Source organism: Serinus canaria, chromosome 1, assembly GCF_022539315.1.
Source record: "Serinus canaria isolate serCan28SL12 chromosome 1, serCan2020, whole genome shotgun sequence".
NCBI classification, from domain to species: domain Eukaryota; kingdom Metazoa; phylum Chordata; class Aves; order Passeriformes; family Fringillidae; genus Serinus; species Serinus canaria.
The window spans coordinates 106,142,008-106,169,356 of NC_066313.1; the positions used below are offsets into that span (position 1 = coordinate 106,142,008).

A 27,349-nucleotide genomic window follows, 5' to 3' on the forward strand; every position below is an offset into this window, starting at 1 on the left:
TATAACTTCACACTAATAAAGATTATTAATCAAAGCTAAATTTGAGTACAGATGTATATAAAACTAACAATATATCTTTACAGGGCTTAAAGGAAATATTCATAATTGTTAACCACACCTCAAATGCCAGCAAGAAATTTTTCCCTATGTCTATTAATAGTAAACTACTATCTAACATTAGTTTATAAATGCATTTGCTCAGAATAAATTTTAAAATTCTAAAAAATTCTGAATTCTAAGAACTAGATGTCAAACCCCTGAGTTTTAGGAGCCCATTTTCATTTTTTTTCCTTCTTCAACACTTCTGGGGTTCCAAATGTAATTTTGCATGAAAGCAAAGGAAGAAATGCATCTTGAATATGTGTGAAATAGAGGTTACATACCTGTGTAAACTAAAGTGTGGTTTCTTCCACAAACAGCAAGTTTTGGTTTTTCTGGTTTCAAAGCTAAGAATTAAAACCAAAGAGGAAGGGATGTTATAAACAAATTGATAGCTGGTTCAACAACAAAATGTTCTATGCTCTAGAGGGAGCTCTGATTTCTTCTTTTCACATTTTTACGAACACAATTATTACAAAACTCGTTGCCCATTTGAATCTAGCACATGACATCAAATCAGTATTCTCCCAAGATAAGAAAATAGGTCAGACCTTAAAAACTTAAAACACTCAAGTTAACTTGTCACCCCAGTGCCACAGTCCCTGGAATTTGCCATTTGTGGGATATGCCTCAAAGAATATATTAAGTTGCAGGATAAAATTAATGATTTAAGCTGTCTTCAGTTTTCACTAACAGGGCTATTGTTACTTCCCTCTTAGACTTTTTCCACTATTGTAAATCTTTCAAACCATCCTGTTCCTTTGTCTTACCATCCCTACCTCCCTTTGTTGTGCTCACATCCCTTTTCTGCTGTGCTCTGATCAATTCCTGATCACTGATGGCAATTGCCAAGGGCAGCCCTACCTGGACTAGTGCCTACATTTTTTGCATGTGTCATCCTGTCTCGATTTCAGCTGAGTTAGCACCAATGAGAGTGCCATGGCATGCACTTCTCTGCAGTCTGGTCACTTTGAAAGACTGAAAATGTATGTGAGAGGAGTCAGGAGTTATTTTGGTGGGAAAGAGAGAATACAGAGTTTCCTTTTCTCCTATGAAAAGTGTCCTCCATTTCAGAAATAGAGAAGAAAAATGTCTCCCTGACTTTTCCATCCTTGCTCCTGTTACTGTTCATTGTCAACAAATTATCTTCTCTCAGTCATGTCCATGTACCCTATACAAGGCTCTAAACCAGGATTATTTTTACATAATAAATCTTTAATTGCTTTTCCACTGCACTAGTCCATAACAAAGCCAACAACAATCATCCCTTTCACAAACCCTTTTTCAGCCCTTCCAGATCAGCTTTCATCAGCTCTTTTACACTCAGATTAAGGTGCCTCCTACCAAGTCACCAAACAAATCTATCAACTTAAGCATGAACTGCTCCTGGTCTGTAACACAGACACAAACCTAATTTGTCCAAATTCAGGTTCTTGCCTCCTCTATCCAACACCTACCACTACCATTAGGGTGGAACCATAAAATTACCAATGGTGGTTTCTTCCTACAATCTTGATGTCCCAACACTCTTCAACCTCAGAGATGGTCTTAATCAGCTCTTCAGAAGCCTGTGCTCCCTAAACTTCCTCCCACTTAGGCTAGCTAATTGTATGTTATGAGACATGCTATATTTACAATGTTGCTGGTGATTTTTCATAACCAATGTCATTAATCTCTTACCAAGTCCCAAAAAATATGTTTTTTCAGAAACATGCAGACATAAGCAATTGGCTCCAACAAGAAAATTAAAAATGTCCTTGCAACCCCATTCCCAAAGCCAAGTGATGACCAAAGGCTAGTGAGAAAAGCTCCAGGAGTTCCTCCTGCTGTCTACTGCCAAGAGAAAAAAGACACCCCCCTTGTGACTTTTTTCAATGGCTGCCAGGTCTGGTTTGAATTGCTGTCATCTTCTCTTCATCTTTTATTCTCCATTGCAATTCAACAGCAAACCCAAAACTTGAAACCAAATCTACTTAAGCCAAGGTAGGAATCAATCTCTCACATGGCTGACAGAAGATGTGTACCTGGGAGTAGCTGCATTCTCAGTCTGAAGAGAGATGGAGGCAGGAGCAAATAAAGGACAGTAGAATAAACTAAATCAGGAAGAACAGAGATTGAACAAGGAGGATAATTTGTTTTTAACAATAAGCTAACAGATCGATCCACTGGCAGAAAGAGTGAAGATAAACATTTAATAGTGAAAAGAAATGTGTTAATGGAATTGACATAAGTAAAGTGATAAGGAAAAGTACTGACTCAGCTTTGTTTGACAAGATAAAAACAGCTAAGAAAGATCAAAAAGATCACAGTGCAATGAAAACATATTTTCCAACACGTGAAAGGATACAGGAATATATTTTACTGCCTCACAAAAATGTATTAACATATAGGTCCCCTGGGGCATTTCTTACACTTGTTAAAAATGTAGCAGTACTTGTGAAAAGTTTCTGATAGATTTTTTTTCATTTACAAAGTTGCTAAGAAAATAGTGACACAGGTTACACAATGCTGTTGGAACTATGGCTTCTAACACACAGACCATGCAGACAACAAGCATCTGATTATTGTCTGCAGTAAAAAATCAAGATGTGGTTTGAGAGAACAGGGAAGTACTACATAAAGTCAGAGCCCTCAAAAATAACAGGATTCTATGCATCTGAAGTAATCCTCAGATACAAAAGGACTCCGAATCTGAAGTAATAGAAAATCAGTAAGGGATCCTTTAGAGCTACCTTCATGATCATGTGCAATAATGCGCACATGGGATGAAAAATAATAAAGAATCAGTTATTTTGGAATTGCATCCTATGAAGAACCTTTTCACAAGGGTCTCTTTTCAAAAAGACAAAAAAAAAAAGAAAAAAAGAAAAATCCCACAAACCTTTAACACAGGTTGGTTTGCTGACAGTGTTCTTGGATCCTAGTCCTAACTGGCCCCAGTCGTTACTGCCGAACATGTACAGTTTACCTTTCCCTGAAAAAAATTACAGACAGAATCCATACAAGGGTTTGAATACCTCATTCCAGCCAAGATGGTCATTCACTCACAATGAACTTATTACTCCCTTTCTAATGTAAGGTTTAAGTTTAGGCAATTCAGTACATAAGTGTAAACAATAATTAATATCCTTGTGATTTTACAGTTCAAAAACAGTAATTGCATTGTTTAAGTAAGACATCCCCAGCCAGAAGAAGAAACATCCTCATCTTTAATTACAGCACAGATGAAGTGCTCTTCAGAAAACAAGATGTACTTTTGGGCAGACCCTGCAGTCCAGAAACCCCAGTATCTATAAGCCCCTGTATAAAATAACAGCACATCTAACTGAGCACCCACATCTTTTACTCCAAAGACTCATTCATGAATAATGCAGCTATTTGATAAACACAAGTACAAATTTGTAATATTTGACTTCTTTGATTGTTTAGGGTTGGATATTTCTTTTACTGCTAAATGTCTTAAAATTATTTACAAATATGCGTTTCTATCAAATGTAGTTTCAGATAAATTTTCACAAACTGTATTAATTTGTTATTTTCCATATAAAGCCACCATGCAGTCAGAGAGTTTTGTAAACCTAAATGAAGACATTAGGTTACAAATGTTCAACAGGAACAATGCTAGAATAACCTTTCAGAAACTCCTATGATGTGTCATTGAACTTGCATGTTTGACCACTGCAAACAATGAACTGTTATAATTCTGAAAAACCAGTGCTTTTTCTATGGATGGTATATGAACAGATGAGAATTTTGTCATGTGGGATGAAAATTAGCCAAAACTGACTACTGACAATACCTTAAAATGGACTAATTTAATTTCATTTTTTTAAACTATCACACCTTGTAAAACTGTAAAGTTCCCACTGGAAAATGAATCCCTTGTTCCTACAGAAATCTTTGCAAAACAATAGAAACTGATTTAGCAAAAAATACCCCACAAAAAACAACACCCTCTCCTCAAACTCCCACCCTTTCACAACAATTAAAAGGACTTCGTTTACTTCTGAAGGTCTGCAGAGCTTTGTGCATTAGACTCCATCATAATGTTGTAACCCTAGAGAAAAATTTGGTCATAGAGCTTGTCACCCTTATCACCACAACCACAATCCCTAATTTCAATTCCATATAATAATGCCAAAATAATATGGCTGCTCCCAGTGAAGGTTCTGATTGTGATTTACAGCAACTTTGAAATATCACATTGCAATCTTTTAAATACTACCAAAAATCATATTATAATAAAAATATCCATTCATTTTCTTAAATATAACCACATAGTTAAAAATTAAAAAAATCACACCAATGCTTAATTATAACTAGTATCTAAAATCCTGATTGTTAGGTTTTACAATTCTTGGCACGTGGGACTATGTGTCAATATTATGTCTTTCCAAGAAAGCTGGAAGGGAAGAAAGACAGAGGTCAAATTCATGCTCACAGTGTTCTACTAACAGCATTTATATCTCCATCTTAATTTTGATAATGTAATCATGTCAAACACAGGCAGAGCTGTCCCTGACAGCAAACACACCTTAAACAGAAAGGCTTTTTATCAGCAAATGTCATCTATCCTATATTGGTATGGCTTTCTTGTATCCTTGCTTTACACTTTCCAACTGCTTTCCTAAGACAGCAGTACTTTTGTGGGAGTATGATGCCAAGCTGCCCTAATTCAATTTAAGCACATTCTCTTTTATCCATGCAAAATTCAAACAAGGTCATGCTTTTCATCCTATAATCTGTTGGGTTTTATATCAGTCTTTTAAATTCTCAGGCATTGCTTTGTAAGTCACGGAGCTTAATAGATGAGAGGAATTTTTCCACATTCTTTTACAACTGAGTGACAGCCTTTTATAATTTCAGCTTTCCTAGGAGTATAACAGAAAATAAGAAATCTGGGAAGCAGTTAATTTAGAAAGAGAATGAGAATTAATAGGCACTACAGAAGAACCTAAACAAACGCCTGTAATGAAGCAATGTTTCTCAGTCTGTACTATCAAGTTTTGGAAGATACATGATTCAATCTAAGCAGGGCAAGAAATCCAATATAATTTTGCATGCAAAAGGCACAATTTTCATAACTGCATACTGAGATATCCCAGCCATCATAGAGATGCACGGAATCTAGCAGCAGACAAATAGGCATGGATCAAATTTCAAAATTTTTGAACTCAGATTGCTCTTGGTTTTTTGCTTCCACTTTGGTGCCATCATCCAGACTGTGGCCACCTGCCAGGTGGAATGGCTGGCACAAGACAGTAAGACTGTGACTCTGGGCAGGAGGGAAACAAAAGGATACAATGAAAAGACCTACTCAGACTGTTTTGGTGATGAAAACACACTTCCAACAGCAGTCTCCCCCTTTATCCAGATGCAAAACTGAAGTATTTCTCCCAAGGATGTGTTCCCGGCAAGCACACCAGCAGATGTTTCACCAACAGCAATTCAGGGCTACCAGGGAAGCCACAAGACACTTCCATGTGTAGCAACAGAGGTTTTGTGGTACAATTCAGTAAGAGCTTGTCTCCCCCCTCATTTCTCATGAACAGTTGCTATCACAACTGTGATTCCTGGCAACCCCATCAGTCATGTGCACTTCTGGTTCATGAAGTGCTTTTAAAGGCAATCATTGGGCAGCAGGGAAATATCAGCTGAAATCCCATATGCTTTGTCATAGCAAGCAGCCAAGTACTCTAATCACCTATGTTTAAAGGTATGCTTTACATATTCCTCCCATTTCTTTTTAAATTATATGAGTGTGGGAGAAAGATGTGCAGGCATCCCTCTCCCAGATGGGGAGGAAATGTACAGGCCTTGAATGTTTACTACAAGATCCTTCTGAGAAACTGTATCTGACTAAAACATAAAAGGTCGTATTTTGTACAAAGTAGCAAATACCAAGGAACCATGATTATTTTTTAAATTATTTTTATTTGAGCTATTTAGTGAATAAATTATGTTAACAGTTGATTTAAAACTCATATAGAAGTCAAATAAATCCCAGGAAAATAAGAGTGGCAACAGTTTTGTCAGACAAGTTACGATACTTTCAGAAACTTTATTAAACAACAAGCACAGTCATGCTCAGGACATTTGGCATCACACAAGGAAAACCAGCACAGAACATTGCTCGCTCATATACATCAACACAAATGTGTACTAATCTTTCTCATCCTTCCCTTGCAGTTGATGCAAAAGATATTGTGCCATGTTCTGATGACCTACTGGTAAGCAGAAAAAATAGAGGAAAACTGGTGAGAAAACACCCGGAAGGGTTCCAAGATCTCTGCTGAATGCCTAATGCCTTACAAAACCTGAAATTATGAGTATACTATCTTCTTGTGGTTCCATATGCACCTTTCACAACTGATACTTCTTTCTTTCCTTCTGCCTTCTTGTGTTGGGGCCTTCAATTCTCTCCCAGGCTCTGAGTTCAGAAAAGGTGTCTTCATTCATCAGCACTTTCCCCCCTTGTGAACGGGATCAGTCTCTTTGATTAAATGGGGTTAAGCTGCCTAGGACACTCTAATCAAGGCAAATAAAATGATAAGACAGCTGTTAAGTTTAAGAGTTTTGTAGGAAACAAAATTTAATACACAGGCATTGGAAGAAGATTCTTAAAAGTATGCATATTCATACTTCTTCACACCAGCTCTCATGAGGATTAATTAATTGCTTTCCAAAGCTTGCAGTTATAGAAGATGCAGGGGACTATCAGTATGCTTAGGCCAAAAAATACAGAAATGAGGCAAGAACCATTATGAAACATGTTACAAGTGATGCTGGAACACATATTGCTAATGTCTGCATTAAAGACCTAAAGAAGACCACTGCTTAAAAAAAAAATCCTGCTTGGACATTTTAATCAAGCTTATGCCAAAGATATGCAAAAGAATAAAAAAACACAAATTTCAATCCTAAACTTCCTTCCTGGAGAAGAAAACATTTCTTCAACTAGCTCAGCAAGCCAGCTCAAAGTCAGCAAGTAACTATCACTGGTCCCTTCAGTTCCAACATGCAGCTACAGCATGTAAATAAAATTTTGGACTCTTAACTCCTGACCTAGAAAGGCGAAGGATAGAGTGTTTTATATATATTTTACACTTGTCTTTATAAAAGCCACATGGGAATATTGATGCTGGAATAGATGAAAGTATTGGAAAGGTTCTGAATATTTTGTTTGAATGCTAAATATCAGTTCTTGTACATTTTCTTCATTTGTATTCAGTCAAGATTTGGTGCTAGTTGTAGCCATCTCTCCTGCCCAAATCCAACATTAAGGAATAATTTGTATCAGTCTGGGTGATTGTTTTATTTACGATTGTTGAGCCATGTTAACTGTAAAACAGGTATATTTCTAAATTTTCATCTACCTCATATTCTTACTGTCGACTACACTCCCTCTTTCAAGGTGTGAGAAAAAAAGGAGGAGGGAAATTTCATGACTTGTAACTAAAGACTGAAAGTAAGATGAAGCATGCACTAACACACACCTGCTTGAGATACTTTTCCTTCCTTGGTGATGTTTGCCTTTTATCTCTTCCAGGTCAGGTTCAGCTGAAGAAGATCCTGATTTCCCACAAGGTCTGCACCCTTCTCAGTAAACTCATTATCAGCATGAGCTTCTGAACCATTTATTCCAGTGTTACTGCAGTTCAGGGTCATTCCCAAGGGCTGTATCATCCAATTCCATCTAACTGCAGAAATGTGAGGTGCACAAGGCCATGCACTGGTGTGAAGAACAAATGAGGGAGAAGAGCTTTTTCCTTCTCTTCTTCACTTTTTTTGTATGACTCTTGCAGTTTCTCTACCTTTGCTTGTTGTTGATCCACACTTTACTCTCACTTTTGCCTTTACTTTACAATGACCCAGAAAACCTTTTGCAACCAAAAAAGTCTTTTTCTCATGCTTCTACACTTCCTTGAGGGCAAAAGCTTTGAGAAAATAAAGATCTGATCATCTAGATGCCTCCCTGATGATGTACCTGCCCACTGCAACAGCTAGGGCAAGCTACAGAGACACTTTTGAAACAAGCTGCATATACTAAAATAATGGAGAGAAGGGAAAATTATACAGAAATGGTGCTGCATAAAAATCTCTGCAAGATGACTTTTTCAAAAGCTTTATCTAAGTGGTCACTATTACAGTGATGTGGGAATTAGGGGATTGTTGCTAACTGGGGTTAACAGTGCTGGCCCAGGCATTTAAATTTACTGGTTTAAATTTAAATTTACTGGTTTAAATATAGAATTATACCTGTGTTATTTCAAACTGGGTGTGGGCATGTAAAAGTATATGCAAAAAGGAAATGCAAAAGGAAAATGCCACAGTGCCCCAGGTTACATCCGGATTAATTTAATGCAACAGGTAATTTAATATTATTGGTTCAATACAAGAAAAAGTGCCAAGCTTTGTTCAAAATAAACTATTAATGTATAATTCATCTGCCGTGAAGTTAGGCTTGAAAAATTCATCATGTAATTTCACCTCAGGGTGTTCTGCAGCCCATGAAATCAATAGTCTTTTTTAACTTGCCTGGAATAGTTCTTTCTAAAAATTCAACACCTTCATGTTGCTTGTTGCTTGTGAACATTGCAAGGAACCCTAAGAAATTATTTAATAAGCAATGACCAATTGGATATTGATGAACAATAACTACATTTCAATTTTAAAAGTCCTGAAAATACACATATTTTTTTTCAACAACAGAGTCTTATTATCTGTCAGCAGTTGATTGTCAATACAATCATCACACATGCTCATCAATAGAAGAGTAGTCCCTTCCATGTAAAATAAAATGAACAAATTCTTAAATGAGTAATGTTTCCATAATTTCAAAGAAAAGAAAAAGCCATTAATGATGCTCCCTCTATTACACCAGTTTCTTTGAATGCTTTTTCCATTTATTTCTGATTTTTGTAGGATTTTCTGAAATCCTTTATTGAGTTGCTCTTTCAAGGGCTATTTTCATTTGACAGTTAACAGTAATTCCAAGCTTAATTTGAGAGGCACAAGTACATTTACTGTTTCAAAGAGATTTCTAGTGAACTTGTGGTGGTCAGCAGTTACTGTTACTTCCATGATACAATACATGCAACATACTAAACATTGTCAGATTCAAGAGAAACATTCAGCCTGAACTAAGTTAAGGTTAGTTTAAATCCTGTCATAAACTCAGTTGTTACAAACTTCCTCCACACAGTTCTTGAGCATGTCCTGTGAAAACCCTGAGTGACCTCACACTAACTCCAAAGGCATCCAACAGTTCCCACAAAGCAGTCCTCTCTCCTCTCCCCAACCACAATTAATTACCTCAGGATGCAAATAAGATTCCTAACTTTCAAATATAAGTCCAAATATAACACTTTATCATATCAGCTTCACTACAAGAAAGACATTGAGGGGCTGGAATGTGTCCACAGAAGGGGCTGGAGCACAAGTCCTGTCAGGGAAGCTGTGGGAGAAAAGGAGGCTCAGAGAAGACCTTATCACCCTACAACTTCCTGAAAGGACATTGTATCCAGGTGTAGTTTGGCCTCTTCTCCCAGGTAACAAGCAAGAGGATGAGCGGAAATGGCCTCAAGCTGTGCCAGGAAAGGTTTAGAACAAAGACTGGGAAAAATTTCTTCATGGAACAGGATGCCCAGGGAAGTGGCTGAGTCACCATCCCTGGAGGTGTTTAAAAGATGTGGCACGTGGGGACGTGGTTTGGTGGTGAACTTGGCAGTGCTGGGTTAATAGTTGGTCTTGATAATCTTAAAGGTCTCTTCCAACCTAAACAATTCTGATTCTATACCCTCCATTTCCAATACTGACCTGTAATAACAGCTGTATGTTCATCTCCACATGATATAAGTACAGGCTTGTCATTTTTGAACCAAAACTTGCTAGGGATATCTTCTGCAAATTTGCTTTTCCCAAATGTGAAAACAGCACCTGACTCTGAAACACAAAAAGAAGTCAATTTTAGTGAAAGCAAATTTCACCTCACATATTTTGAAGTAGATATGCTCTATCAATTCAGTGGCACATTTTATTTTCTTATCTTTCTCTTCTTCCTTCTCTCTGCCTTCAAAACATGGGTTGGCAAAACTCTCATTTCACCTAAACAGGAGGAAAACTTTCCTGTGTGAGTGGCAGAGCAGTGGAACAGGCTACCCAGAGAAGCTGTGGAGTCTCCATTTCTGAAGATATTCAAAACCTGCCTGACACAATCCAGTGCAACCTAATCTGGGTGAACCTGCTTTAGCAAGGGGATTGGACCAGATGGTCTCCAGAGATTTCTTCCAAGTCCAACCATTCTGTGATTCAGTGATAAGACCAGGATCTAAAAAATCCAAACAAAACCATCCCAAAATAAAGTCCAAACAGCTCTTCAGGCTTCGTAGTCTGCCTGGTTTCTCAATTCTTCACCCTTTCAGATGTATTAGCAACATGGTTGCTAAAACACAGAACGTTAACTATTTGTTCAGCTTTTGGTTAGGCATGTGGTTTGACAGAAAATTCTACAGAAATATAAATGAACTTACAAGTTAAATAATTTGTCAAAATCCTTGCAGACAATGTCAGCTCAGATATAAAAGCTCAGTTAGACTTCTTATTTTAAAATGTCAAAGCCTGTGCTATAAAACTTAGATGTTTTTAAAAACGAAACCAAGAATAGACCAAACCTTTTCCTTGTAAATTTTGTTAGCATGTAACACAAGTTAGGAAATACACACAATAACAGTAGACTGTTTCTGAAAATTACATTGAGACAGCTTAGTGCATTAACTTTCAATGAAAACAATCTCATGAACAAGATGCACTCCAGGTCCAAAACCTAAAAGTTCTTTCTTAAAGTGTATATTTGATTTACATTCAAAATAATTTTTTTAATGCTAAAGTTTCCCCTATTTCCAAAGATGTTATATATCAGATGGAGCAGACATGTATAAATTGCACTTATTACCTCACTAGATGTGGTTTTCACTTTCACTTGCTCAGCAAGCTTTGTGCAGACAAACTCAAGCCTTCTTAAAGGAAGAGGTGAGTTTTTTCCTTATTTTACCTAGGCACCTACAACTACAGACAAGCTAAGCAGCATCTGAAAACTCTATTTGAAGTTTTCATCTCCAGCCAGACAGCCATGCTCTACTCAACTTTCTCAGCAATTTCTTCAGTACACAGAGAGCTCTCTGGTTTGTTTATTTTCCCTTCAGAACGGTTAACATGGAAACATTTTATGTTCTTTATTCGATGTATACAAAAAGCTGATACATTTTCCAATGCCTTTTGTACCTCGTTCATTTTAATAAGCCACAACATTTCACAACTGGACACAATTACTGTACCCTGTTCTGGGCTCCTCAGTACAAGTGAGACAAGGAGTTCCCAAAGTGGGTCCGGGAGGGGCAACAAGGATGTCTGGGGGACTGGAGCATCTCTTATGAGGAAAGGCTGAGGGATTTGGGCCTGTTCAGCCTCAAGAAGAGACGGGTTACGGGGAACCTTACTAATGTGTATAAATATCTGAACCCAAGGGGTGCCAAGAAGATGCACCCGCTCGGTGGTGCTGAGCAATAGGGCAAGAGGCAATGGGCAGAAACTGATGCTCGGGAAGTTCCACCTGAACAAGAGGAAGAAATTATTTCCTGTGCTGTGACCGCGCGTGGTGTGGAGTCTCCCTGACCGGACATAGCCCAGAACGGTCTGGACACAATCCTGTGCCATATGCTGTGGGATGACCCTGCTTGAGCAGGGAGGTGGGACCAGACAAGCCGCGGCGGTCCCTTCCAGCCTGGCCCATTCTGTGCTTCAGCGCTGGACCAGTTTGGAAACGGAACTCCACCAACTCTTTAAATTAAATCTCACAGGACATACACGAGGCGTTTGTTATCCCAGCAACGAGCCAACGTTTGAACATTACCCTGGGCCAAACCGCGACACAAACTAACCAATAATGCTCCGAATTAACCGCGCCCCCCCGAGTTCCCGGCGCTGCCCGCCGCCCCCGCCGCTGACGGGGCTGCCCCGTCCGAGCTCCGGCGGCAGCGGACGCATTTCTCCCCAGACGCCGCGAGGCGCCGGCCCGGCGCGGGGCCTGGAGCCGGGGGAGCCCTGCGGGGCAGGCGGGCAGGGGCCGGCACAGGCAGACGCACTTTCCCCCCGGGTGCCTCGAGGAGCGGCCGGACTCACCGGGCACGGGCAGCTCGCTCCCCGCGGCGGGCGCGGCCATGGCGGCCGGGAGGAAGCCCCGCCGGGCCGGGGGCGCCGGGCCGCGGGTAGCGCCGCCTGGCGGCCGGCGGGGGCGGCACCGGGCCCGGCCAGGCCCTGGGGGCGGGCGGGGGGAAAAGACCTGGTACAGGGCTGTGGGCCCGGCATCGCCACAGGATCACCTGTGCCGGGCCTGGCACAGGGCTGTGAGCACGGCATCGCCACAGGATGGACTGTGCTGGGCCTGACACAGGGCTGTGAGCACGGCATCGCCACAGGATGGACTGTGCTGGGCCTGGCACAGAGCTGTGAGCACGGCATCGCCACAGGATAGACTGTGCTGGGCCTGGCACAGGGCTGTAGGCACGGCATCGCCACAGGATGGACTCTGCTGGGCCTGGCACAGAGCTGTGGGCACGGCATCGCCACAGGATGGACTGTGCTGGGGTTGGCACAGGGCTGTGAGCACGGCATCGCCACAGGATAGACTGTGCTGGGCCTGGCACAGAGCTGTGAGCACGGCATCGCCACAGGATGGACTGTGCTGGGCCTGGCACAGGGCTGTGAGCACGGCATCGCCACAGGATGGACTGTGCTGGGCCTGGCACAGGGCTGTGGGCACGGCATCGCCACAGGATGGACTGTGCTGGGCCTGGCACAGGGCTGTGGGCACGGCATCGCCACAGGATAGACTGTGCTAGGCCTGGCACAGAGCTGTGGGCACTGCATCCCCACAAGATGGGCTGTGCTGGGGTTGGCACAGGGCTGTGGGCACGGCCTTGCCACAGGATCACCTGCACTGGAAACGACCTCTGGGATCAGTGGGTATAACCTACAGCACACGGCACCTTGGCACTCAGTGCCACGTCCAGTCTTTCCTTAAGCACCTTCAGGGACGGTGGCTCCAGTACCTCACTGGGCAGCCGGCAGTGAGACAGCACTGGGCCCGGCACAGGGCCCTGAGCTCCTGGGGAAAGCTTCTCTATGAAAGCTTCTCTTCTCTTCCTCCACAGTGCCCAGGCAGTGCCCCTGAGGACCCCGGACCTCTTGTTGGCCAGATGGATGCTGGACCCAGGACCGATGATCTCCTTTTCTCCTTCTTCCCACTTATTTTTAAAATTATTCTTTTATTTCTCTTGCTGCTAGGAGATGAGGAGCTAACTTATACCAATTAACATGCCATGTGTACAATTTACTAATAAAACTGTAAGTTTTTTTGGACCCTCTGGCATTTGCTGTTTATTTTCAAACACAGACATCTGTAAATCTTGGCTGTTGCCTTCCTCTTAGGTGACACTCATTCACAGGAGCTTCCTATGAAATTGGTCCATGTGGGAATTGGGATCAGGCAGCCTCTGTACAGGGGTGCGGTGGATTGGCCTTCACCAGACACTTGCCAACCAAGACATTTCATCTCTACCTCTTCTCAGCTGGACAGAGGGGAGAAGACAGGAAGCATAGGTTGAGAGAAGGCAGTTTCCTAAAGCAAAATGAAAGGTTGCATGCGCAAAAGCAAAGCTAAAAAAAAACGACTTTTCCTCTCATCAGCAAGTGATGTCCAGCCAATTACCAGGAAGCAGGACTTCACCTCAATTTTGCTCCAGAAGGCACATATTGTAAAATAATGAATGTTCCCCCTTCTGCCTCCCTTCCTTTGCTTTTATTTCTGAGCTGGCATTACATGATATAAAATATCCCTTTGGTCAGTTTGGGTCAGCTGTCCTAACTGTGTTTCCTCCCAAGACCTTGTCCACCACCAGCCTACAGATGGGGGATGAGAAGTTGGAGAAGAGAGTGTTGGTGCTGTGGCAGTGCTGCTCAGCAATACCCAAAACTCTTGGTGTGGCATCAGCACCTTTCTAGCTACCAGTGCAGAGCCCAGCATGGGAGGGAGGGCTGCCTTGGGAAAATGAGTCCAGCTCAGCCAGATCTGGTACAAGGTGTGACCTGACAAAGAGGCACTGGACTGTCCCCTCCCTGCCCTGGGGGGCTGCAGGATGGGACTGGAGGCCTTGGCACCTCGACCACATTTGCTTTGTCTGCTGTCTTTTCTCCTGGGCATCACTAATGACACAAGCTCAGTCCCAGGGGCTGGGCTTGAAGGTCATGGGAGTTATTTGCCAGAGGACAACCAAGAGGGAAACCGTGGCCTGACATTCTTCCTTTCTTTCCTTTCTTTCTTTTCTTCTCTTTCTTCTCTTCCATTCCCTCACTACTCATTTCTCTAGGATTTTACTTCTGTTTGACATTTCCCCTGGCAACTGCTGCATTTCCCAAGCATCTCAGGGTTGGTTCAGCATGAGCAAATCCCACCAGGAGCTATCACCCTGTGTGATGTTTTCACAGCTGTCTGTCTTTCTCAGGAGTCAAACTTCTCTTCTGTATGTTTTAATTATAAGTTGCTTGCATTGCAATTTCAAGGTATCACCCTCTCTGACATATATGCCATCACCTCAATTTACCCTAGCACGTCTCTCCTTACAGGGAGGAGGAAATGAGAAAGTAATGGTCATATTTCAAAACCACCTACAGTGCAGATAAAATATTGTCTGACAATTATATTTGAAGGTAGAAACTTAAATTAAATCACTTTAGTATTTAACAATTGACCTACTTCGGATTATACAGCAAGCAGTTTAGCCTAAGGAGGGAGGCAGGCTGCAATATTTCACTTTCTGGGCCTCGCACTGTTTAACACTACCACAGCATAATTGAAAACTTGGTCCAAAAAAAACCAAACAAAAAACAACAACAGAAAACAAAGAAACAAGCAAAAAGAAGCCCCAAAGAAAAAAAACAAAACAAAACACCAAAAAAAAAAAAAAAAACCCAGAAAAAAAATCAAGCAGAAAAATAAAAGGAAAAATCAACAAAAAATCCTCCAGGAAATGTAGATTTCTTTAATGCAGACTACTTCATTATTGTCAGGGCACCAAAAGCATGAATAAGTCTTTCTGCCCTGCCCAGTTCCTTAGCCAAGGACCCAGAACCCTCATTTAGGTTCAGCTCAGGGCCAATAGTCCCTGCCTGGGCTGTGCTAAAGCCCCCATAGCCACAGTCCCATCTCTAGGGGGGCACCCTGTTCATGCTTACCCTGCAAGTCTTCTTTTGCCTTTTTCTTCATCAGCACATGCTCCTGTTCAAATATTTAACACAAAATAGCTATGAAGTAGTATTGACACTGGTGTGAAATAACATGATGAGCCCACACAGAAGAGCTCAAACTGCAAGTGGTGCAATGGGCCCTGGGAGAAATATCTGTATCTGTAGAGTTTGACCACAAGAAAAAGTTCAGGGTCAGCCCCAGCCTGGCCCAGCCCTGGCTGGGACAGCCAAAACAAGGACCTTGGTTCTTGGTTTTCCCTCATTTGCACAGCAACACAGCTCACTCTCTGCTTCCTACACCTTCCTTTCTCATAACTTTATTTGTGGGTTAAGAGAAGTCTTCATGCAAACAGGAGATGCTGTTTAACAGGAGGAATTTCGTCAATATTGCAAAAGTAGCAGGGACCAGCAAGCAGCTGCTGCGACAGTTTCGGTGAGTTTATCCTTTAATTTTACCTGGTGTGTGGTGTTTGGTCAGAATCCTGGAGTCAAAAGCAGCAGAATCCTGTGAAGAAGTGAGTGTTTTAGAGAAAGGCTCTGGGGGGCTTTTTCCTGCAATTTTAGTGTCCTTTTACCTCACCAGGCAGCAAGCTCTGTGACTTCAGGAGACTGGAGTATCATCTGGTTTTAGTGTTTGTGAAGTACCATTAATTTGTTCTGTGGGATTTAGCTGCAAAGTCAGGAAGGAATGTTTATTCTTGAGGTCAGCGTGTGCTGCAGGTACTGTAATCAGTAAATAACTATGTGAATAAAGGTAATCTATCTGTGTTTAGACATCTATCGTGGCCAGGGTGGGTGGGGAATTCTCTTCTTGAAGCTTCAAGGTGAATCTCTGCCTCATTATTTTGTGGCTCTATATACCCTGGAGGCATGCAGCAAAAGCATGACGTGATGGGGGATTCAAAGTCAAGAAGGCAGACCTGCCTGTGAGACCTGGCTTTGGGTTCTTTCTGCACCCAAATAACTGGGTCGGTCTCCCCAGTTTCAGGAAAGTTCCTGTATGACAGTGTTTCACTAAGCTGCTTCTCAGGTTTGTCACATCTCCAAAATCAGGTTAAAATTTTAGAGCTGAAAAGTCAGCTCCATGTTTTCTCATAGTTTTAGGTCAGCTTCAATAAGAATAGAATTAACACTTGTAACATAACAAGTGATTAGTTCTAGAAAACATTATGCCGAAACTTCACATTCACAGGAATCCTAATATGTAGTAAGTAATTTTTGTTTAAAATTTCTACATTACATCATATGAAAACCAAATGTTTTCCAAATTCTATTATTTATTTGCTACAGATTTACAGAGTGGTCCTAAAGGTGGGTGTTAATTTTCTTATAAATTTTGGATTTTTACTGCAGCCAGTTGGGAAATTTCTGCAGTTAACAGAGGTGATGGAAAAGCAAGTTTGGAAAACAACTGTAGTAAAGCTGGTTTTCCAAGGAAGTAATCTAAATTGTTAAGTTCCACATACAACATTGTTATTTTTGGTGAGTCTTTCTAACATTATAGCATAACGTTGGCATAAGATGTCACCAATCTCTGTGGGTATTCCCAGCTAAGCACACTGTGTTTGATACTGCAGGATAACCTAATGTCTGTGAGTTTGTGCTGATTCCAAAGTTATGCTGTCCCTGCTCAGAAAGGAAGAAGCCAAAACTGCTTGACCTTGCAATTCTGCCTGTTACATTTTAACTTTGGTATGTTGTCTCATGCTCCTTCTCTGGAATTAATTTTTCCATTTCTGCCCCTCTTTCACATATGGATAACAGGGAAGGAAGCAAATTTCTTGTAGGTCATAGCAATAAAACAGAATCTTCAAGAGGTCAGGAGCAGATCTGTAGTCCAACTTTCTGCTTGCAGCCTGTCAAACACCATATGAGAGCAGCTACGCCTTTGCTTAGGCACCTCTTGAAAATACTTAAGGATGGTAATTCCAAATCCTCTCCAGTAACCAATTTAAGTGCTTCACTATCTGCCAGTGGAGAAAATAGTGATGAATATTTCTCAGTCCACTTTTCAATCATGCCAGATGGTGAAACAAGAGCAATGAACAGAAGTTGTTGTTTGGCAAGTTGATATTAGATAATCTCTAAGTCCCTGGAAGGAATTGCAGGCTGAAATGAGAAAAACAAGGAGCAGCCGCAAAGCTGTTCTGGAAATAAGGAGGCAAAGGAGAGTAAGAAGCAGCAAGAAATTGCATAGATTTTAAAGCAGGACAAGTTTGTTTTTTTCCCCACAAACAATTAAAAAAGCAAATCCCTGTTCTGAAAATGTAAAGTAATTAAAGAAGTCCCAGTTATAAAACTATTTTCCTTTAGAATAAGCACAATGAAAATTAAAGCAAATCCCATGACTATAAACTGATGGTATTTAAACTCTTGGTATTTAAGAGTGGATTTCAATAGCTTATCTTGGTGGGCTGTTTTTCCTGGTGTGGTAGAAACTACCTGACCCATGAATGCCCCTACACTTGCTTCCATTTTCTTCTTTCTTATGCTTTAAGCTGTGAGTGTGATTGAAAATGTCCAGCAAACAAACATTTGCTGTCTGCTCTGGCAGCCTACATGGCTTTGGGACCTTGTCACCTGCACCTGCACAGCTCCCTTGGGAGGCAAGGCAAAAACAGCACCCCAGGAACCTCAGTAATTCCCCTCAGTGATCCGTGACACACACTGCAATGGTCTGGAATTCCAGTTCCCAGCAAGGAAAAGATATTCCTGCCCTCTAAGGCAAAGCTCTGAAAGGGCTGAAACCCAAGTGGAGCAAGATCTTACAAGGTCATCTCACTGCCAGCCTTCATAACTTAACCCAGGGCTGTTTTAGCACACAGACTGGGAAAAATGATGTGGTGAGGCTCTTTGGCTGAGCTGCCATGGGTAAAGACAGACACTAGGAGAGAAACAGAGCAGGCAAAGAAAGGCAGAAGAGAAAGGAGAACCCAAAGAGCACTAAACTGGGAAGGTGGCACTCTGAAAACCAAAGTGGAAAAAAAAAATCTTTATTTCTGCCCCATTCCTTTCCTGAAAAGGAATGGGGCACAAATAAAGAATTTGGAAAGCTGTGAAGTGGCTTAAACCCAAGTGGAACAACAGCCCTGAGGGACAGCCCTCATCCCTGGCCTGCAGCTGCACATGGAGCCCCTGCCCATGAGTCCCTGGCTGTGTCCATCTGGCCAATGCTTTGTGCCCTGTTTAGCCCACCCTCCAAAGCCAGGGCTCTGCAGTGAAGGGCTCAGGCTGTCATGTGGGATGGGGTCCAAATCCTCATGGGGGCATATCTGGGCATATTTTCCTAGTTGTGGACTTCAGGGCTTGGCAGGCACTGCATCTGAGCCTAGTCTCAATGGTGAGCTAAAGGGAAATATAAAACACAAATACAATTGGAAATAGAAAAGTATTAGCTGCACTCAGTCCATTTTTTTGCACTGCTTTAGCCTCCATTTCATTGGATCAGTCTAAAAATGTTGACTTTAAATAAAATACATGTTTAGCTCATGCTTTTCAAAACCTTACAAGAGTACAGTGTGGATTGTGTAGTGCTGAGGGCTGTAAGTACAGAGCCAGAAAAAGGGCTGAAGTGCAACACCTCCCTGTTAACCTTTAGCCTGTGAAACATGGGCTTGGACAAGACTTTCATGAGATGCTTCAATTAATCCGAAGGAAATTTGATCATGTAACTTCTGTGGGTGATTATCAACATCCAATTTCATGTGATTCTGAAGTCCTAAATCAGGATGGAGGCCAGAATACACTAAATAAACACCACATGTCCAGAATGTCTCTCTCTTGTGTGGTACAGTAAGGCTGTTTTGTTGGGCTTTTTTACCCTTTTCCCCAGTGTAATGAAGAGATTTTATACACATTTATAGAAATGCCAGCTTTTGTGAGAGTGGGATCGGAATGTGGCAAGTGTCTACTCATGCACACAACAAAAAGGAGGTGGAAACAGCTCCAAGATCCATTTCTGTTGTTCTGTTCCCAGAAAGGGCACCTTTGGGGTCTGCACATAAGTCATTTTTCCAGGTTCTGAATGGCTTTATTTGTCAGGAAGCATGCAGTTGCCATATACATCTCAGAAGACAGGAGAAATTCCATCTAAAGTATATTTTATAACACAATTTGAAACATTGTTGCAGTGGCCATTGATGCAGTACATAGGGGCATGTGGTGCCTGTCTGACAGGAGTTATTTTATCTAATTAACACAGTCTATCAGGATGATCCAGCTGGGCCATGTGAAGGGAGTGGGAGAGATTTCAGGTGCTTGACCACTGGTTTTAGCACATGCATAATTTAGCATTGAATGGCAAAAAAAAAATACACATTTTTTGCTCTCTTGACACAGGTATGGGACACCAGCTCAAATGAATGTTGATCTGAAAGGTCGGGACCTCCTTACTCTACAGAATTACACAGCTGACGAGCTGAAGTACTTGCTGTGGATGGCATCAGATTTGAAACAAAGGATAAAGCATGAAGGAGAGGTAAAATGATTTAACTGTCATTTAGGTCCCTCAGATGTTGAAATAAATACTGTTCTGAAGGGTATTTTGAAAAAGCCTTTCAGCTTTCTTGTCCTAAACAAAATCTCCCTGAGCTCTTAAATACTGTAAATCATGTGCTGCAAATCAAAGAACCTTCCTGCAAAATATCCAGAGATATTTTTTAAACACTTCAGAGGACTTTGTGAGTGGAAAGGTTAAACAGGTTTGTGCAGCTAGCTCCCTGTTGTCAGCTAACCCCATCCATCCACACACGGTGTACATGCAGCACTAAATGTAGGAAACAGAAGACACTTCCCTACATGGGATTAAATTAGTATGTGAGTTCTCCCTAATGCTGGCTCAAATTGAGTGCCAAAATGCAGTTGCATTTGGGCCTAGAATTACTTCTTTGCCTTTAACCTTTACACTGCTAGTAAATTTATTGAAGGGCAGGAGAACAAAACCACAGGTAAAAAAACACACTTTTGCAACTTTTCTAATAGTGAATTAAATTTTGCAAGAAGTATTGCATACTTTAAAGGCTATAACAATTATAAAACTGAAATAATTTCATTTTTCCTGTTTCAGTATTTGCCTTTGATGCAAGGCAAATCCTTGGCCATGATTTTTGAGAAGAGAAGCACAAGAACAAGATTATCTGCAGAAGCAGGTAGGTCTGAGCAATGGCAGAGTGAGACTTTATATGAAACTGCATACCTTGAGTATGTACTGAAAAACACTGCATAATTTTGCATTTAGAAATTTCTACTCAAAAGAAACCTAAACTTTGAAAGCAAAAATAAGAAAAGAATGGTGGCTGTTTGTGTTTCACCTTGCATATTAATTTCACAAGCACATGGCTTTGGTCGCTGAAATTTTGTCAAAATCTTCCAAAACATGGTAGATCAGTAATAAAGTAACAGGCAGAAATAAGCATTTCTAGTGTAAGCTCCCAGCTTTACTGGCAAGATGTTCATTTCCTAACATCTACTTCAGTAAGCATCACAAATTTAACTTTTTGCAAGCTCTAATAAATATTTTTCTAATGTAATATGCATTACTATTGTTACATTTCAAAATATGCGCTTAGGCTGGGAATCACAGTAATGCCTTGATATAAATTCAGGGGAAAAATTAACATGATTACCTACAGGGGAAGATAACTTAATGGAGATTCAAGGATGTTTGCCTAATCATATCAGGCACTGGAACATTTTTCTTTTAGGTTGCAGTCCTGCAAACACTGAAACATGTACCTATGGTATCTTTATTTACATGGCAGTTGTTCTGAATTCAATGGCACTGCTGAAATAAATCACTCATCAATCAATCTTTCATAGCAAGAAATAACTGAACTGGTGATGCATCAAGGAAGAATTTGCTCTTCTCTCATTTAAGTTTACCCAGCATCCCTCACTTCTCCCTAGTGAAGGAACAGGAAACCTGTTGAGTAGTCACATTTCTTTACAAGTTGTGAGAGAGAAGGTGAAAATAATGGAAGGAAGAAGCAGATACGTTAACTCCAAGCATTTCTGAATTTGTCTTTGTATTTTCTGGCACAGCCATTTGCCTGCTGATCCTGCTCTTTAAGGAAACATGTTGTTGCTTTCTGTTTTCTCCTGATAATGAGGACTTACTAATGTGCATTCCCTCTCTTTGAAGACCACCCACCTTTAATTCCTCAGTTTTTAGTCCAGTTTCTTGTTTCCTGCCATCCTGGTGTATGGCCAGGTAATGAATTCTCTGGATCTGGTTAGCCTTCATGCTTCTGTATTGTGAGGGAAACACTGCTTAGTCCTTGGCTTTTCAAGGCTTATGGAAGGGGGAAGCTCAGGAAAGTTCAAGTGAATTAACTTAAGGATGGGAGTTAATGCACATAAATTCATCCAAGGGAGAATTAAGCTCCAGTGAAATTTATTTCTGAGTGAGAGCTTCCACAAGAGAGTTTAATGCAGTTTAGCTTCTGGCATTAACTTCACACCTTCAGTTAATTGGTCTTAAGTCTGTTAAGCCTAAGACTTTGCTTCAAAAGCAGACTCAAGTTTTTTCTGTCCACAAAAACTCTATACATTTCAGCTGGTTTTTTAACATAATTGATTCCCTCCTTGGAATTTCTAACTCAAAACAAATGTGGAGCCACATGTGTTCCTTTTAGCTAAACAAGATAATTTAATACCAATTTTCTAATGTCTAATGAAAGTGGACAATTGCGGTGGATTGAAGTGTTTATTTATAAAGTTCTTGAGTAATCTCAAATAGCTCTTCCCAAGAGTTGCCCCTTCAATAACTTGAGAGAGGTCACTTGTAGGGCAAGGTCCTGGGGATGAGATTAATCTAAACAAACTTAGCAAACCTCAGGAACAGCTAAATCAGTGCATTTCATTATAGAGCAGAGACTTGGAAAGCATTGATTACAAAATCTTTGTGCAGTGTCTAGGAGTTTCTTGGGACATGCTAACATCATGGAAGTCTTTTCAGAATTCCTACTGTCCCTATGCCTATAAAGAATGACATTATTGAGAAAAAAATAAACAGAATGGTTGAAGTTGGAAGTAATCTCTGAAGGTTATCTGGTCCAATGCCCTGCTCAAGCAGGGTCTTCTAGAGCCAGTTATCCAGGACCATGTCCAGAAGCCTTTTGAATATCTCCAAGGACGAAGATTCCACAGTCTCCTGTGGCAACCTATGCCATTGCTTAGTCATCTTTTCAGTAAATAGAATTGGCTGTTCAGGGGAACCTTCCCAGTTTGTGCCCATTGCACTATTGATAAACACTCTGTCTTCTTTGCCTCCACCCTTCAGGCGTTTATATACATTAGCAATATTCCCCCTGAACCTTCTGTTCTCTAGGCTGTGCTGTCCCAGCTCTCTCAGCTTTTCTTCTCATATGAAATATGCTTCAGTCCCTCAGCCATCTCTGTGGCCCTTTGTTAGCATGGACATCCCAACTGTATCCCATATGTCCATGTTTCTCATACTGAGGACTCCAGATTCAGGCTCTCGAGGTCACTGGTGCTGTATAAAGAAGAAAGATCACCTCCCTCCACCTCCTGGCAGTATTTTTCTGGTGCAGTCCAGGACACCATTCACCAGCCTTGCTGCTGGATCATGTTCAATTTGCTGTCCACCAGGACCCCCAAGTCCTTTTCTGCCAAGCTGCTCCCCAGATGGGAGGCCCCCATCACATCCTGGTGCAGAAGCTGTTCTTCCACAGGTGCAGGACTTTGCATCTCTCCTTGATCTGGGGCTCCTGTCAGACTGTTTTTCCAGCCTGTCAAGATCCCTCTGGACAGCAGCATGACCCTATGATGTACCAGCCACTCCTCACAGTTTTGTGTAACAGCAGAATTGCTGAATCCATACTCAGTCATCGAGACCCTTAACACAGGTGTTAAACAGGACTGGACACAAATGGATCCTGAGGGTACTGCTGGTCACTGGCCCCCAACTGGACTTTTTGCTGGTGGCCACCACTCTCAGGCCTGGCCATTTGGACAGTTCTGAACCCATCCCATGCTCTGCTCATCCAGCCAGGCATCCTCAGCTTGGCTAGGAGGATCTCATGGGAAACACTGTCAATGGACACAATGAAGTCCAGGCAGACAAAACCCACTGCCCTCCCCTCATTTACCAGGCCAGTCATAGAATCACAGAGGTTGATCAAGCTGCTCAAGCATGACTTCCTCTTGGTGAAGCCATGCTGACTATTCCTGACAATTTTCTTGTCCTTAATCTGCATAGAAATGGTTTCCAGGCTTAGCAGCTTCATGACTTTCCCATGGATTGAGGTGAGGCAGCTTAGCCTGTATTCTCTGGGTTCTCCTTGCCCTTTAACTTAGGGGTGACCTTTTTGCATTTCTCCCAGATGTCCAGATCAATTGAAGATTATCAAAACATTGATTTATGATGCATTGTAATAGATCTGTGGATATTTAAGGTTTTCCAACATCCTGCTTCTCTGAACTGTTTTATTCTAATGACATTGTAACTGTACTGAATAATATACTTCTCCTTGGGGTATAATTAATTGCCTCTTTAATCTTGTCCTAACGTGTATTTCTGAAACCCATATGATTTTACTACTTCTAAGATAAGTAGTGATATTGTAAGTTTAATGCAGAACTAGAAGTAACTTCCATAGAGTAGTGGCAAAGTAAATCCAGTTCTGTAAGCCTAGGAGATTTATTTCTATCACTGGCTATTTTATTGGAAAATGTGACATATCTGCTATTACACTAGAAAGTGTCAGCTCTTCACAGTCAGAATCCCATACCCATTCTGCATAAAATTTTGTGTACCTTTTGAAAACAGAACTATTCACATGGTCATATATTACTTGTAAAATAAACATCCTCAGGCATGGCACAAGTTGAATGCCCTGTTTTTGTTATAGCTTTGATGTAAAATAATCTGATTGTCACTGCTGCTCTTAAAATATACAGCTGCAGTTATGTTTCAGTGAATAAGTCATAAATAAATCCAACCATTTCACAGACACTAAATGCAGACAATATTTCACAGGGCAGAAATAGAGAGGAAGCAGGGCAGGTAGGAAAGCTCAGCCTACCTTCTCTTGTGCACTGGAATATACAAGATCTTAACAGCCTTACAGAGGTTCAGTGTCGCTGGCTTTAGTGGAGTTACTCCCAACTCGCTCCTCCTACACAGTGGGGTCAGAGGAACAAGGTGGCCATGTCTGAAGACTGCTACACAGAGTCACAGAAATAATTGCATTGTAGCATTGTAGCATATGAACTAAAGTAGTGGGGATGATATTACATGGTACAGGGTCTGTTTTCTGTTGAAGTGGGTAAGTGTTATTTAGCTTGGCCTCATTACAGAGGGCCCAAATGCACTCTTAATTTGCTCTTCACTTTAAAGGGTAGCTTCAAAATAACTTTTAAAAACTGCTTATCAGTTTTTAGCTTCTGCTTTAAGAATGTTCTGCAATTGCTGCCTAGGAGAGTTCTTTGTTATCAGTCTAAATGGAAAAATACTTTCTATTTTGTAAGTCCCGGCAGGTAATGAGGAAATTAATAAATGCAAATCCATATGTCTTGAAATTCTGAAAAAGATCCTTCCTTTGAGTCTGAGAAGACATGTGTGTCTCCTGGTGACAGCCCCAGAACTGTGTAGCCAATCTGTGAACTACAGGATTCATTTTGGCCCCCTTGCCCCATGCAGCAGGGACAGCCTGGGATGAAGATTTCACTCAGGTCCTGTCTGAAAGAGTCTGCATAAGAGGGGTCAATAATGTGCCACAGCCTGAGGCAAGAAAATGTGTATTTTGAAAACTAACAGTAGTGAGAAGTGTGGACATGAGGTAATAATCTATTCTGGATTTGCAGTATGAACATGTAGTAGTTTATTGAAGATATCACAATTCATGTAAATATTTAGCATGTGGCCTTGGATATGACCAGGTTGTGACAAAAAAGGATTAGATCTCCCAGTTTAACACAGCACTCCAATATTTATTTGCTGAATTGGTGCCTGCATACCTTCTAATGTCATCATGTTTTTTCATTTTCTACTGGTAGTCTGGATGAAAGAATCTAAAAAAGATTCTGTCTCTGCAACTATATACAAAGCTAGAGCACAGAGCTCCTGTATTTCCAGATGGAAAGTTTTGTATGGAAATATGTTCCCAGGCCCTGCACAGATGGCCAGTTCATGAGCAGAAAGCCCAACACATCAGGGCTCTGCTTTGTACACAGACTCCAGGTGGCAGCTCTGACTGGGCTGCATGACGTCTGGCAATTCTGAATGAATGTTCAGATTCCAGTTTTTTTACCTGGGCATCATTTCCAGAAAACAGAACATATCCATTGGAGCATGCCTGGACTGTAAATCATTTACCAAAGTGTATGCATTTAGAATCCTAAAATGCAGAGCTGCTGTATTGTGTGGAACTTGCAGGAATAAATAACAGACATAATTGTAAATGACTCCAAAAAAATCCACAAGAATTTGGGAAGGAAAAGTCACTGCCAATGACAGTTCATCCTCGAGGTCTTGACTTAAACCTTTGCACTGAATAAACAGGCTGTAATGTGTAGTTTGTATACACTGTCCTTTAAATGCAGTGTTTGTGTCTGAGCTGCAGAGGGGAGGTGAAAAAAGTAACAGTAGAATAAATGGTGCTTCATTCTTAAAAGTTTGCTCTGTGTGACTTGCAATATTGTTGAGATTTGGAGCAATCCTTAATGAAAACAACAAGCAATTGTTGTTTTCATTAAAAGGGCCCATTCAATAAAATGAGTGTACACTGGTTAGGGGAGCAGAAATTTGCCCTTCAGGTGGGACCTGGAGCATCATTACTTTTATTCTGACATTTAAGGAAATTGAGGCAGTCCAAAGACAATGATTTGCCAGTATTGTTTTATCTATTGTATTTCAAAGTCCAGAGGCTGGCTGAACTGATGCAAAGCAGAAGACCTCCCTTCAACCCTGCTGCTGGCAGGAGATGGAAGTTAATAAGGTTTGCTCTGTATAAGGAGCCCAGATGTGGGGCCCAGACCTGCTGCCTATACCTGTGAAAGTTTTCAGTGGTCAGTCCTGGATTAATCCTCTTTTAAAGAGTAGCTGTGGGATGAAATTTTTAATCTATGGCAGACATGTACAACCACTGTGCTAAAGCTGCAGTGCTGAATCTGTCAGCAGTGCCATCTAATGGATACAGCCAGCTTGAGCAGCATTGACCTTTTCTTCTAGTTTTTTCTTCCTTTTCCACTCTTTTTTTCTCTCTTTTTAAATTGTTCTTTTCTAACAGAATGAAATTCATCAGCATCTCCACGACATCACAGTTTGGTAAACAAAGTGGAGGTCTCTACCCTTCTGTGCTGTGTGCAGCCTTTCTCTTCCTGGAAATATAAATATAAAGATGGGCTTCTTTCTACATTTTTGTCACAGTAAAAAAAACCCATGCCCCCACAGTGTTGTCTCAACAAGGCTGGTTTGTCCATACAACATTCTCTGGAAATTTCCTCCAACAGAAATGCTAGTGACAGGGCAGGATCTACCTAGAGAAAATCTCTGTACTGGAAGGGAGCTGTTCTTGTCACACAGAAAATGCCTTACAGGGCTACATACAGCCCAGTTCAAATCCTACACTTTGTACATCCCCAGCTGTGGGACGTTGTGTCCCATGTAGGATTATGCTAAACCATCTATGACATTTCTTAAAACAGCCCCATCAGGCCTCATCCTCCCAATGTGTGGGAGGGATGGATGTAAATTATCCCATGAGGGACTTTACACTCAGATTCAGTTGAAAGAGGCCTCAGAATTAAACCAGGCAAAGACAAAGAGACTCAGATGTTGGTGAAAAGACAATATTTTCTTCCCTGTCTGTGTCTGATGGTTGCTTGTGATAACTTTCTACTGGTGGTTCCATTAAAATAAAGCAGCAGAGCACCTGAGAGTTGCCTTTAACATGTAATTTGTCTTCATCCAAAACACTGTTCAGAC

General features: G+C 41.2%; 2 protein-coding genes across 2 annotated transcripts in view; one reads left to right on the forward strand and one right to left on the reverse strand.

Annotated features, from left to right (window-relative positions):
• The window catches only part of RPGR (retinitis pigmentosa GTPase regulator), a 38,956-nt gene extending 26,604 nt beyond the window's left edge, over window positions 1-12,352 (reverse strand). The window contains exons 1-4 of the mRNA XM_050975534.1: window positions 12,280-12,352; window positions 9,919-10,044; window positions 2,981-3,073; window positions 384-446 (exon numbers count right to left, since the gene is read on the reverse strand). Of these exons, the coding sequence (XP_050831491.1) occupies window positions 384-446; window positions 2,981-3,073; window positions 9,919-10,044; window positions 12,280-12,319 (322 nt within the window). The 5' untranslated portion in view covers window positions 12,320-12,352. The remainder of the gene's footprint in view (window positions 1-383; window positions 447-2,980; window positions 3,074-9,918; window positions 10,045-12,279) is intronic.
• A 3,406-nt stretch (window positions 12,353-15,758) lies between these two features.
• OTC (ornithine transcarbamylase) overlaps window positions 15,759-27,349 on the forward strand; it is a 29,167-nt gene continuing 17,576 nt past the window's right edge. The window contains exons 1-4 of the mRNA XM_030234476.2: window positions 15,759-15,826; window positions 16,733-16,814; window positions 19,736-19,879; window positions 20,468-20,549. Coding sequence (XP_030090336.2) covers window positions 15,759-15,826; window positions 16,733-16,814; window positions 19,736-19,879; window positions 20,468-20,549 — 376 coding nt within the window. The remainder of the gene's footprint in view (window positions 15,827-16,732; window positions 16,815-19,735; window positions 19,880-20,467; window positions 20,550-27,349) is intronic.